The 13,416-nt window shown below is 37.0% G+C and overlaps 1 protein-coding gene across 4 annotated transcripts in view; it reads right to left on the bottom strand.

The window, feature by feature from the left end:
* The window catches only part of SPY (Tetratricopeptide repeat (TPR)-like superfamily protein), a 61,078-nt gene that overhangs the window by 14,047 nt on the left and 33,615 nt on the right, over positions 1 to 13,416 (bottom strand). For all 4 annotated transcript variants that reach the window (XM_010247541.3, XM_010247534.3, XM_010247525.3 and 1 more), the window contains 4 exons: positions 4,253 to 4,447; positions 1,508 to 1,602; positions 1,229 to 1,364; positions 863 to 1,080 (listed from right to left, as the gene is read on the bottom strand). In XM_010247541.3, the coding sequence (XP_010245843.1) occupies positions 863 to 1,080; positions 1,229 to 1,364; positions 1,508 to 1,602; positions 4,253 to 4,447 (644 nt within the window). The remainder of the gene's footprint in view (positions 1 to 862; positions 1,081 to 1,228; positions 1,365 to 1,507; positions 1,603 to 4,252; positions 4,448 to 13,416) is intronic.

Here is a 13,416-nt window from a genome sequence, read left to right as displayed (position 1 = left end):
AGAAAATATGTACTTGATTTACTTCAAGAGACAGGGAAGATGGTGGTTTAACTTGTGGATACACCAATTTATCAGAACCGCAAGTTAAATGCAAGAAGGGGAGAACCACTTAAGAACAGAGCTATGTATCAATGACTTGTAGGCAGATTCTTTTATCTTTGTATGACATGATCTCATATAGCTTATGTATAGAAACACTATATTTGAAAATCATCTTCACCTATGACTTGCACATTTTTAAGATATATGTAATGATTTAATGAAATCATTGTGAATGATAAAGGAGGGTGGGCCTTGGCACAACGGTTAGGCTGCTCCATTTCGAGCTGGGTGACCAGAGTTCAAATCTTAGAAACAGCCTCTCTGTATTGCATGGGTAAGGCTGTGACATCTGTCCCTCCCCAGATGCCGCAATGGCAGAAGCCTTGTGCACTGGGCTGCCCTTTGCCCTTAATTATTAGTGATAAAGAAAAAGGTTAAAATAATAGCTACCAAAGCCCTGAATAAGGAAAGAACAAAGAAGGATAGCATCGCTTTTTTGATAAATAAAAATAAGGATAACATTTTTACTGTTAAAATAGGGAATAAAAAGAAATGAAACTACCATAAAGAAATAGAGACTATTGTTTTTATCTTCTTTTTGGGTGATTTCATATCTCTCCCTTGTTATCCTTTTCTCTTCTAATAAAATTTTTTATTTTAAGAAATAGAAACCACTATCAAACTGAATCAAGGAGAAAGCAAGAAAAAAATATCAGTTATAAACAAAAAGATGAAGTAGAAGGAAAGAACCCTCAAACTCAAAAAGAAGAGGAACCAAAGTATCAAAAAAAGGCAGAGGAACCATGGTACCAATTTTTACCTAATATCCATGAGGCCATATGCTTGCATGTGATCATGATTAAGGAGGATTAGTGGAAGAAGATCAACACGTAGTGATTCCAGCCCCATTTGCTCCAATGTGTGAAGAAACTTCTGCCTTATGCTATCACAACAAAATGGCTTACACTTTACCACAAGTCTGGAATTTGGAACTGCACACAGTATACGTGCCCAGACTCTCAACACTTTCGGAGTAATCTGGGAAAAGAAATACATGAATGAAAACAAGAATATTGTGCAAATAAAAAACACAAGCATATAACTATTCCAAGAGACGCAAAAAAAACTTCCACCATAAATAGAGATCAACTACATAACATTACTGTTCTAATATTAAGACCATTACCTTTGCAAGATTGTTAAAACTCCCAAAAGTAACAAAACCATTAGAAAGAGCAGGCATTGGTAAAACAGGCCCAGCTTCAGGAGATGGTGTGTAACAAAGGAAACATTCAGGTAACCGAACCAACTCCTCAACATGTCTGAATATAGTTTTCAATAGAAAAAGAAAAAGAAAAATCATAATAGGTACATTGTAATATGAAGCATCATAAAAGAAACTACTCAAGAAAATCTTGACAAAGAAAAAAAGAGTATAGCAGCAAAAGGCAATACTAAGGCCTACTTCTGCCTTGTGTTGGGAGGGTCAGCCAATGAATCAGTGATTCTATAATCAATGGTAGGCAGACCTGTTGTGTTCGGATAGCCAATCCAGGTTGCCTGCAGTAGAAGGAAGACATGTCAATGACAGAAAAGTTAACAGTACTAAGGAAATTCAACTTTCAGAGCAAGGAAATATGATTCATGAATTATAATAATGCAAGCCATGATAATGCAAACAACGAAGCAGCCATTTTATCATATAGCACATATAGACTGTTTCCTGCAACTCTGACAATTAAATTTTAAAGTTCCCATGGAAATGTATGTTGTTCATGTTCCTCACCTTGTGTATGTTGTTCATGATAAAATTTTAAAGTTATGTTGTTCATGTTCCTCACCTTGTGTATGAATAGCCTGCAAAAAATATTGTCCATTTAAGAAAAACAAATATTTTGTTCTTAGTTTTTCTATCTGATTTCAAGGCTTTCAAAACCCCTACCACCACTTGTTGGATGTAATCTCCCAGAAGCATTAATCTCACCATACTGGCTAAGTCTCAACTCAAGATACAATGCTTCAACTTGAAACGCGCACCTCAGAAAAGAGTTCTCAGTTACTAGAGGCCAGACTTTAAAATGTCATCAATGGTACAGTCTCTGAACGGTCTTTGACCTTTTTAGTCATAGGTGGATTGTGCCTCTGCAGATTGAAAATCTCTTTGACCCCGCAACCTTCAGCTGGCCAAAGAAGAGAGGTAAAGTCATGTGGACATGCCTTAGGGCCGCTTTGATATGGACGGTGTGAGAAGAGAGAAATGGCAGTCTTCAGTGACAGAGAAAGGAGTGTGGGAGTGTATTCTAAATAGAACTATACATTGCATTAAAGCCTCAAACCTGTTCTCAGATTTCTCTGTTGATAACTTTTGGAAAAACTGGGGAACTGTAGCTAGAAGTTCTACCGCAAGGAACAAACAAGTGGTAGCTTGGGAACCCCCTGATGAAGGCTTTATCAAGTTGAACTTTGATGGCAGCATCCTAGCGAACCCAGGTCCAGCTGGTATAGGAGGGATTTTCAGGAATAACGAAGGACATATTGTTGCTGTCTTCTCATGACCGGTTGGAATAGGGGACTAGTTTTTGCAGAGTTCCAAGCAGTCTTGCAAGGAGTACAGATTGCTAGACGGCTAAATTTTGACAGACTGCTCATTGAAGGTGACTCTAAATTGATAATAGGGTGGCTGAAGGAACCAGAATCTTCTAAAACTCTATCATTTATCAAAAAAAAAAGTAGTCTCTGAACTCTTCCTTGCTTAGGATCCAATGAGCTACCTGAGTCTTCTAAAACCACATTTTATACCACCACCTGTCTCTACAATGTCACATTCTCCACCCCAAACCTCCAGTACCTACTTCCCTGAAGGACGAGGACCTGTATCCCACTTTACTGAATAAAGCCTTTCCCTTTCCAACCATCTTAAAGGAAGTCCCTCCAAATTTTCTCAATTTGATCAGTCATAATAACCAGAAGTTCAAAAACTGCCAAGCAATAGAGAGGCACACTTCAGAGAGCACTTTTCGAGTTTTAAACCTTTAAATAGAGTAATTCTTCCTCTAAGTGAAAGATACCTGTACTGCTAACTTGCTTATCTTATTTTAAGTCTTTCCAACACTGGTTGTCAACCTATTCAAATTCCCAGGGTCACCTAGGGATTTCTTTGGGGTTAGGGTTAGGGTTTTCGTTAGAGGCGCTCTCACAGGGATTTCTTTGGGGCCGGCTCCCTTCAGGGAGTCCTGAAGGGAGCCGCCCTTCTGGGCTCTCCTTCCTCTTTCCCTCTCTCGGTTTTGAGAGAGCCTTTCTCTCTCGAGTTTTCTCGAGGTTTCCTCTTGAGTTTTCTCAAGCTTTTGGGCGATTGTTACTGGTGGATGTGGCTTTACAATTGCCGTCTTTGTTTGAATCTGTTTGTGGTTCTCAGGCAGATACTGTTCAAGGTGGTTTCCGTTTGTAGTTTGCCCAACAATGGCGGTCGTATGGATTTCTACTAGCAGATTCGCTCGCTGTATGTGGTGGATTGGAGATGTGAGTTTCTACTTCTGTTGGTGACGTTTATTCACCTTTATTTGGTTGCAGAAGTTCTTTATGTTCTCCTTCATCCATTTCTATATTTTGTTCTCTTGAGAAATTGTTTCTGGGCTTTTTTTATTGGCCTTTTCGGCTTTTTTTGTACCAATTTCTTGATTGAATGAAATATGAAGCCTATGGGCAGTTCAAAAAAAAAACCTATTCAAATTCCCAAATAAAGAAAATTGCCAAGTCACCAGACCAATGCTGCTGCAAAGTGCTCAAAGAATTCAACTTCACTATCCGCAACATCAATAGGATTCCAATCTGGGTAGGGTTGGGTTGGAAATTTGTTAAATTTTGAATGGCCCTAGCCCGATGTAGTTTAAATTCTTAAAATTGGGTAACCTAACTTGCACCCCCTATACACCAACTCAAATACCCACTTCATTCTTTCTCCATGATTTGCATTTTGTACATGCAAGCCAGTCATCTATTTTATCATTTAATAGTAATAGATTATTAGAACCAGCATAAAGTAACTTGGCCCTATCTTATGATTTGAAAATTCCACATATGTCAAAGAACTGCAAGCCAGTCATCTAAACAACACAAACTGATACACCAACAGACAAGGCAAACCAGAAACTATGCTGAAAAATATATAAAAGAAATCTGTGAATATAAACAACTATAAAATAAAATATACCTGGATTGGTGCAGGTCTACAAGCCATCATTCCTAACCTATTGTTTGCTGTATGACCAGTAAGCTCTACCAAGATGTCAACTTTGTCTTCTCTGACAATGCTTGCAACCTTCTTCTCATCAATCCCATAAATATCTCTCCATATACCACCTTTTCTCAAAAGAGTTTCTCGAAACCTATTTGTTTTTGCATCCGCCTAAAACACCATAAACAGATAATTAAAGTCAATATTAGTGCTGCAAAAGAAACAAAATGCTTGTAAGCACCTCTTACTCCAAATAGAAGTATAAATCTCATTTTTATGCTGGATTTGGTTGGGGGTGTAGGGATTTTAAGCAAACGTTCTTACTTTTGCAAGGCAACAAGACAAAAGAAATGAAAATAACAACTACGCCTCAAGAAAAAAAATTAAGTACAAGGACAAAGCCTTGCTAAATTATCTGCCAATATTTCATCCACACTAGCTACATCCCCAAACAAACCTAAAACCTGTAACTAAGGCCTTTGTTTCAAACAATGTAGGATATGCACCAACTCCCTTCATTTTGCTCATCCAGTGGCATTGCAAGAAATGCTCTCTAAACTACAAGATAGTATGGCATTGCTTAATGTTCCTTACCAAAGCAAAGCACAATATAAAAAAAAGGAACAAAAAAAAAGAAAAATGGCAGTAGACAAAAAATGAAACATGAATTTTAATAGTTAAATGTTTTAAAAAGTTTATTGGTTAAGATACATAAGCATGATTTATAAAACATATTTACAGAGTATATGTGGAAATGAAAGCAAACATGTGGACTGTACCCAAGTGCTTCAAGCACTCATCAATTCAAGCATGTGACACTTCCAATCAGTTTATGTATCTCCTGTTGCATTGAATTGGCTAGTATGATGTTAAACATCTTGCATTCCAAATCCTAAGAGATTGGTCCTCTGCCTCTGTAAAGACCCCTTGAGGCAAGCCCAAACAAATCCATGAGGGGATTTCAAGCACTGACACCAGCCTAAATTTCCCACATATATAAAGGGGTTACTTTTGTTTAGGATTAGGGATAAGATATTAGTTGTATTGTTGCTGCTTCTTTAGTGGAAATTTTGCTATATGAGATCCTATTTGCAAGAACTAAGACTTCAGGTATTTGAAAGGTCTTTGTTTTGTTTATTATAAAAAGTAATAGACTAGGGATGATCATGGGTCGGGCCTAGGCTGGCTTTTTACATTAACAACATTAAGGCCTGCCTGGACCCAAAGCCTGATATATATAAGGAAGTCTAGAAATTTTCTCCTTTTTTGAATTTTTTATTTTTTTAATCCACTTTTTTTGTATCTGACAAATGGAATTCATGTATCTGATCCATTCTTGGCAACGTCGGATGGCTTTCCAAGAGCCATCTTTTAACAAACCACGCATCTCCCACTTCCACTCCCAATTAATAGGTTTAAAGTGGACTTAGAATCACTCACAATTCTAAGTTGTGATATAATAGTGAGAAATTACTAACAAATAGGACTCTTGATCTGCACTATATTTCCCTAACCCAATTTAATGAGAAAGCTTCCGTTCCAAGTGACAGCAAAGGGGATATTTAGAGATTCAAAGATCAAGAGCTTGATCTTTCAAGTTTAACGTGAAAACAAGGGGGCAATTTGAATTTAACGTAAATACTTATCAAAAACTTTTGAATTTAACATAAAAACAAGGGGTCTTGATCGTGGACAAAGCTTGACATCAAAACAAAGGCAGACCAAACTTCTTCACATCGAACATAAAAACAAGGGGTCTTGAGTTTGTTTTTGGACACTAGTTTCAAGGATCAACAACATTGTGCCACAGACACCAGTTTCAGGAATTAACGAAGCTATGTTACAGGTATGTATTTGGCTCTGCATATAGAAAACAGGGGTTCCGCCTCATTCTCCTTCTCAAATATATAACAGGGGCTTCGACCCATTCTTCTTCTTCTTCTCTACAAATAAATATACAACCTTACTTTCAAAAGAGAAAAAATAAAAAGAAAATTGGATTCCATGAAATTGATCCTTCCAGGTGGAGAAAACGATGGGTAATGTTGCTTTTTAGAGGACGTTTATGTTCCAAAATGATAGAGACTTGATTTCAAAATTTGGTTTGCTAAAGATATTTAGTTTAAAAGACGTTTCCTAAAAATTGTAGGAAGTTCTTGAATGGGCGCTGTGATGGTCTGTAGAAATTTTGGAACAGCAATGGTTTTCCAGGTATGCATTCAACAAACTTGAGATTTTTCGCACTTTTTTTCATCATTTGGTCGGCTTTTAAATTTAAGCTATCTCCTAGGGAATCTTTATCATCCATGGGACACTAGGGTGCGAAAAGGTGAACTTTTATGAACCCTAATATGCTATTGTATTCACTATTTCGAGACTCCGAACGAATATTGTAGCATGGTATCGGGTCAAGAAGACGAAACACAAGCGTCGGATCATTTGCATATCTTACAGCACGACCCGCGTATATGCTAATTAATGTTATGTCACTATTCAACAATTCAATCGATCAATTCGTAACGTATGGTTATGTTACTATTAATTAATATAAATTTTATTACAATTACCACTTAATCAATTGTTTGATTAACTTAGTTTACAATTAACATAAATTTAAGTAACAGTAATTATTAACAATAAATAGTAACAAATGATTTATTACTGTTAACAATGATAAGTTATTAAATTTAATTAATAGTTGTTTTTTTTATGAATAATAATAAATTTATTAATTCAGAAGCAGATTTAGAGTGAGTTCATACAACATGCCAGGGAGGGGCGCGAGCTGCAGCCCCTCCTTGAATCTTACAAGTAAACTAGGAAAGAAAAGCAAGAATCACAACTAAGACCAAAACAATTCTTCCCTATTTACCCCTTGCTTAGCTAACACATCTAACATGCTGATCTCCCCACTCATTGTATAGTGACCAACATATTCCTTGTCAACCAACTAAATTTCTTCATTTCATTCTTGTAATGCCACATAGCCTCTTCAGAATTTTTCAGCCAACCCACCACCACTTTGGAATCCCCCTCGATTGTTAGGTGTTGTACCCCCAGCTGGTTTGCAAATTGCACCCCTTGTACAGCAGCTAAAAGTTCTGCCCTAATGGAGTCCCCAATCCCCAAGGGACCTGAGTAGAGCAACAAAATCTCTCCCTTCACATTTCTCAAAGCACCCCCCATTTCGGATAATCCTGGATTACCCATGCTACTTCCATCAAAGTTCAACTTCAGTGAGCCTTCGGATGGAGGAGACCCGCTTGTAATTGATTTGTCCTTTAAGGGTGAACACCTCACTACTGCTGACCAATTTCTCCAAAGGTCATTAAAGGAGAATTGATGAAAGATTTCTAAGGTCTTCAGCCAAAGTATTGCCCTATTTAACAGTCTTTCAATTCCCGACTGCTCATTTCCTTTCCTTGAAAAATTCTAACATTCCTTACTTCCCAAAGAGTCCAAATCAAGGCAGCACGGGCACTTCTCCACATAATTCTCCCTATTTTTGTGGGCCAATAAAAAGTAGAATAGTTGAAGAGCATGTGAACTTCTGCCGATAGACTCCAACTACTCCCAAACAACAAAAGTAGCCAAGCCCAAAGGTCTGCAGAAAAAGAACAAGATATTAATAGGTTGTAACAATCCTCACTGTGAGCTCTACAGAGGATACACCGATTAGGAGAAATACAGAGGAAAGGTCTTCTCTTTTGTAGGTTATCTAGAGTATTTACTTTCCCATGGAATACTTCCCAACAAAACGCCATAATTTTTTGGGGAATTGGCCTACACCAAACTTCTTTTGACGGAAAGAGTTGGTGAGTAGAAAGTTGAGAGATGGACTTGAAGAAAGAAGCATAAGTGAAGGTTCCATTGGGTCTAGGAGTCCATACCCTCTTATCTGGCTTGGAGGGATCCAAACAAACCTGATTAAGACAACCAAGCAAGACAGAAAGAGATACAATTTCATCATCCCTAAGTCTTCAACGAAACCCAAAATCCCAAGTAGGATCTAAGGGTGTTCCCAAAGGTGAGACAAATTTTGAGACCACCTCTTTTTTGTACAAAGAAACAAAAAATAGTGAAGGGAACAGATCCTTTAAAGGTGTGTCTCCTACCCAAATATCCTCCCAAAAATGAACAGTGTTGCCAGAACAAACTTCATACCTGATAAAATTGAGGAATTGAGGAAGGGTGTTGTGAATGGCCTTCCAAGGTGTTGCGCACAATATTCATTAATAGTTGTTAATGAATATTGAATTAAATATAATTAATAGGTAATTAATGGTAAATTATTAGTAGAAATTTTATGTTAATTTACTAATAATTAGTAGACAAATTGCTAAAAAGAACAGTTAATTAATAGAACATTTATTATAACATCATCTTTTAAGTATAATTTTTTAAATTTAATTTTCAGGAAATATATTATTAGAGTTAATTAAATATTCAGGAAATTAATTTTCTGAAAATTAAATATTCCAATAACATAATCAGAATTAAATATTTTCTGAAAATAATTTTGTGAAAATTAAGTATTGCAATAAAATACCGCGATTAAACATTTTTCTGAAAGTAATTCAATAAATATCTGAAAACATATTTCCGAAAAACAATTTGAAAAAAAAAATAACTGGAAAATAACTAATGATTACTGTAATTATATAATCAGAAGAAAATTTTAATAATTATTGTTATCGTAAATGATTACGTAATTTATTTATAATTTAAATAATTTAATTATAATGTAATTTTTTTTTAATAATTTAATACTTTAATGATAATTTTCTGAAATGAATTTAATTTTGGTAAGTTAATTTTCTGAAAATTCGTTTAATAAATTAGTTTTCTAAAACTGATAATAAGTATTATAATTTAATTAATAGAGTAAATTATTTACACTAAATATTCCAATAAATTTATGAATAATTAATTACTGAAACTACAAAAATTTCAGTAAATTAGATTTTCTTTGAATTAACTTTCACTAATTAAATTATAAAAACCATGAAATTATTTTATGGAAATCAATAAATTAAAATTTCCCAATAAGTATTAAAAACCAATGTAAATTACCATTAATTATGAAAATTATTAAATTTTCCAATTTAATAAAATTAATCAATCTTTTGATTTTCCTATGCATCGCACGGGGCCCCGCTAGTATATTAATATATAATGCCTTATATACATGACATACATGCTACATTATTACAAAAAAATGCAAAGCATTATACATATATAAGATATAATACTATACTATATATACAAATAATTTCCGGGCCAGACGAGGGTGGGCTAGCTAGGCCCAAGGCAATGCTTGGTCAATTGGTCTGAGCCCAGCCAACATTGTGTGTGGGATTGATGCAGATCCTGGGTTGCTTTAGACAAAAATATGGCTGCCCAGGCCCGGATATTTGCGGGTGGGCAAGGCAAGCAGGGCTAAGCCTGTTCATAAAAAGATGATCCCTTTAATAGACCATTACTAGTTCACAAACAGCAATAAAAGGCAATTTAGAAGTTGATAAACCATTACAAAACACCTAACAAAAAGAGCCTGAGGACTTTGAGTTTTTGGTCTTAGGAGAGGCCTAAGGGACTTTTTGTAAACCTTGAAATTTTGCTCTTAGGAGCAAGGTTCAAAGTATCGATACGTATCGGCCGATACATATTGTGCTGGTGGCTTCCCGATACGCCCCTACAGGGGGTGTGTTAGGGTTCTGACCGGTTCAGGGGGTGGAGGAGCCCTAAATCGGCCCCCTGAACCTGGTTTCGAAAGAAAATAAAATAAAATAAATAAAACACACTATCGATATCGCCCGATACGCCAGTAGAGGCATATCGGGCCTATCAATTTTCTGAACCTTGCTTAGGAGAAACAAATTTCAGGCCTCATATTGCTTCAGGATGGTGTTTTTCCTTCTAGATAATTCAACTCCTGGTTCTCACATGTGGATATTTAATCTATCAAGCTTATTTTCTTGTATCTCATTTATCAATTCATTGACTACTACTACCCTCTCTCTAGACTTTCCATCTAATTTCACTTGGCCTCAGTCTATCCCTCACAAAATCAGGCTTTCTGCTGGGAAGTGTTCCTCTTAAAGATCAATTCTTGTGAAACTCTACAAAGAAAGAAGTCTAATTGGCGCTTAGCACACCCAATAGGCCAATAAATGCTTTCTACAAAAAGGATTAATAGGAAATTTACAGTTCTCACTTAAGGAAATAGGGCCCAAAGGACCTGTGAGGGGCCAAAATATATCATCATCCCAAATAGGCCCCAAAACCTATATAATCATCAACTCAAATTACTCAATACAACCCACAAGCAATCTTTAGGTAGAGTCCACAATATAAGGCACGCCTATCTCTAGGACCCTATAAGGGGCCAAACTATATCATCATCATCATCTCAAAACAACCCACAAACCACAGCCACTCTTTAGGTAGAAACCTAATATGATGCACTCCTCTCTACCCTCCCTCCATTCATAACATTTACAATTGATTGGCTGATCTAGGGGGCTAGATGAACGAGTTGTTCAGATGATCAAGCATCTTCAATATAGTGGCACAAAGGCCAAACACCAGAAGAAAACATCCTTATTATACCCTAGTAGAGCCAAAAGCTCCGCTTTAACTTGGCTTCTCACATAAAAGGTTCAGGCCAACAAATATGTTCCTATTGGAAGCTACTGAATTAACTATACTTGGATGTTGGGAATTAATATAATAACATAGAGTTCTAGGTATACATCCCTCAGGGCAATTGTACAGAAATTTACTTTTGGGATTTGATGATTTGAATTTACATTACTAGACAAATCACTTCTTAATAACTCAACCTTATGATTGAATCTCTTGCACTGACAAATTGCAGCAAAAATGGCATGATCAATGACAATATTACCAAGGATGTTTGTGCTCCAATAAGCCATCTTGAGACAAATGTATCATTGCCTTTACTATGAGTAGAAATCACATATTGCAGATTTAGTCGAATTTCTTGTGAAGGGAAAGAGGAGGAAGATGAAGATTTCAGCAGTAGAGAAGAAAAGAGAAGGAGAAAAGAGCAGGAAGTCAACCAGGATTCTTAGATAAACCCTAGCCGCCAACCCCTCATTGTATTTATACTTAACTTAAAGGATGATATATTACAAGGATGCCCTTAATAGGGCGGCTACTAATGTAGCTGAACAGTCACAACTTAAAAACATAAACTAATGGGCCTAAAGCCTAACAACTTCCTAACTAAATAACTTAAAATAAGAATAAAAACAACTAGGCCCAACTCAACACTCCCCCTCAAGTTGGGAGTAAATGTCACACATTCCCAATTTGTGTAGATCATGTTCCAGCTTGTTCTTTGCAACACCTTTTGTGAGAACATCAGCAAACTGCAGATCAGAAGCAATGTATGGAAGACAAACTTCTCCAGAAGTCACTCTTTCTCTGATAAAATGTCTATCCACTTCAATGTGCTTAGTTCGGTCATGCTGGACTAGGTTATGGGCAATGTTAATTGCTGCCTGGTATCACAATACAACATCATAGGTTCTTCTGCATATACACCAATTTCTTCTAAAAGGGAACGGATCCAAAAAGTTCTGAAACTCCATGTGCCATGGCCCTGTATTCAGCTTCAGCACTTGGTCTTGCCACCACTGTTTGTTTCTTACTCTTCCACGAGACAAGGTTACCCCAAACAAGGGTGCACACTCCTGAAGTTGATCTCCTGTCATCAAGGCATCCTGCCCAATCTGCATATGTATAAGCCTCTAGTTTCAACTGTCCATGATCAGTAAACAATATGCCTCCGCCCGGGTGTCCCTTCAGATAAGCAAGAATCCTGCCAACTGCCTCCCAATGCTGGACTCGTGGAACATGCATGTATTGACTTACCAAACTTACTGCATAGGAAATGCCTGGTCTTGTCATACACAAGTATATCAGTCGACCCACAAGTCTCTGATATCTCCCAATGTCCTTTACTGTCTTACCTTTTTATGCATTGATTCTATGGTTCTGATCAGTAAACCCATCTGCATCCAACCGTCTCCTTGCCTTCTGGTAGGTCCACAATGTCCCATGTCCGATTCTTAATCAAAGCCTCTATCTCCTCCTGCGTAGTTGTCTTCCACTCAGGTTTGGAGAGAGCCTCACTAACACCCTTGGGTATAGACACTGAATCAAGAGAAGAGAAAAAAACACAGTAGAAAGGAGAAAGTCCATTGTAGGATAAGTACTGTGAAATACAATTAGCAGTACACTTTCTCTTCCCTTTTCTGAGAGCAATAGGAAGATCAAGGTTATCTGTAACAGGGTTAGTAGAATCAAATGGGAACTGAAACAGTAGCAGGACCAAGAGGAATACCTAAATCCATGTCGAATGAATCTGGAGTCTCCAACGAACTGACAAGAAGTGATGTGAGTTCTGCTACAATGGAATCAACCTCCTTGTGAAGTCACTGTCGTAGGTAATGCTGAGAAGCAGGAAGCAAATGAGGTGGTAAGGTAGGTGACACAGAAGGGTCAAGCACAAGAATAGACACAGGGACTGGAACTAGAAGAGGAATAGACTGTTGACTCACTTCCCCAAAACACTCCTCCTGAGAAAGATTCTTTGAGAAGAAGCATGTGGATTCAAAAAAGGTGATATCAGTGGTAACATACAGGCTCCCAGAGACAGGATCATAGCAGTAGTACCCTTTTTAATTTTCTACATATCCAAGGAAGACATACTTCTTTGCCTTGGGATCAAGCTTTGAGCGGTGAGGACCAATGATATGTCCAAAGCAGACACACCCAAACACCCTGAGAGGATTATATGAAACATCTCCCCCTCAAGAAAAATGAGACTAAATGGGGTGCTGAATCCAAGTATACAAGAGGGCACCATGTTAATCAGATATACTACTGTGAGAACTACATCACCCCAAAACCGAACTGGAACTGTAGATGTGATCATCATGCTTTTTGCAATATCAACAATGTGTCTGTCCTTCCTTTTTGCAACACCATTCTGTTGTGGATTATAGGGACAACTGCTCTGATGGACAGCACCATATTCTAACAGATATGAGGCAAGGTGTTTTTCAAAATATTCCCTAGAATTGTCTAATCTGAACACCTTTATTCTT

This window comes from Nelumbo nucifera, chromosome 6, assembly GCF_055504915.1.
Source record: "Nelumbo nucifera cultivar China Antique chromosome 6, China Antique-T2T, whole genome shotgun sequence".
Lineage (NCBI taxonomy): Eukaryota > Viridiplantae > Streptophyta > Magnoliopsida > Proteales > Nelumbonaceae > Nelumbo > Nelumbo nucifera.
The sequence above is the reverse complement of the archived record's forward strand: the minus strand, read 5'-3'. Positions and strand labels throughout refer to the sequence as shown.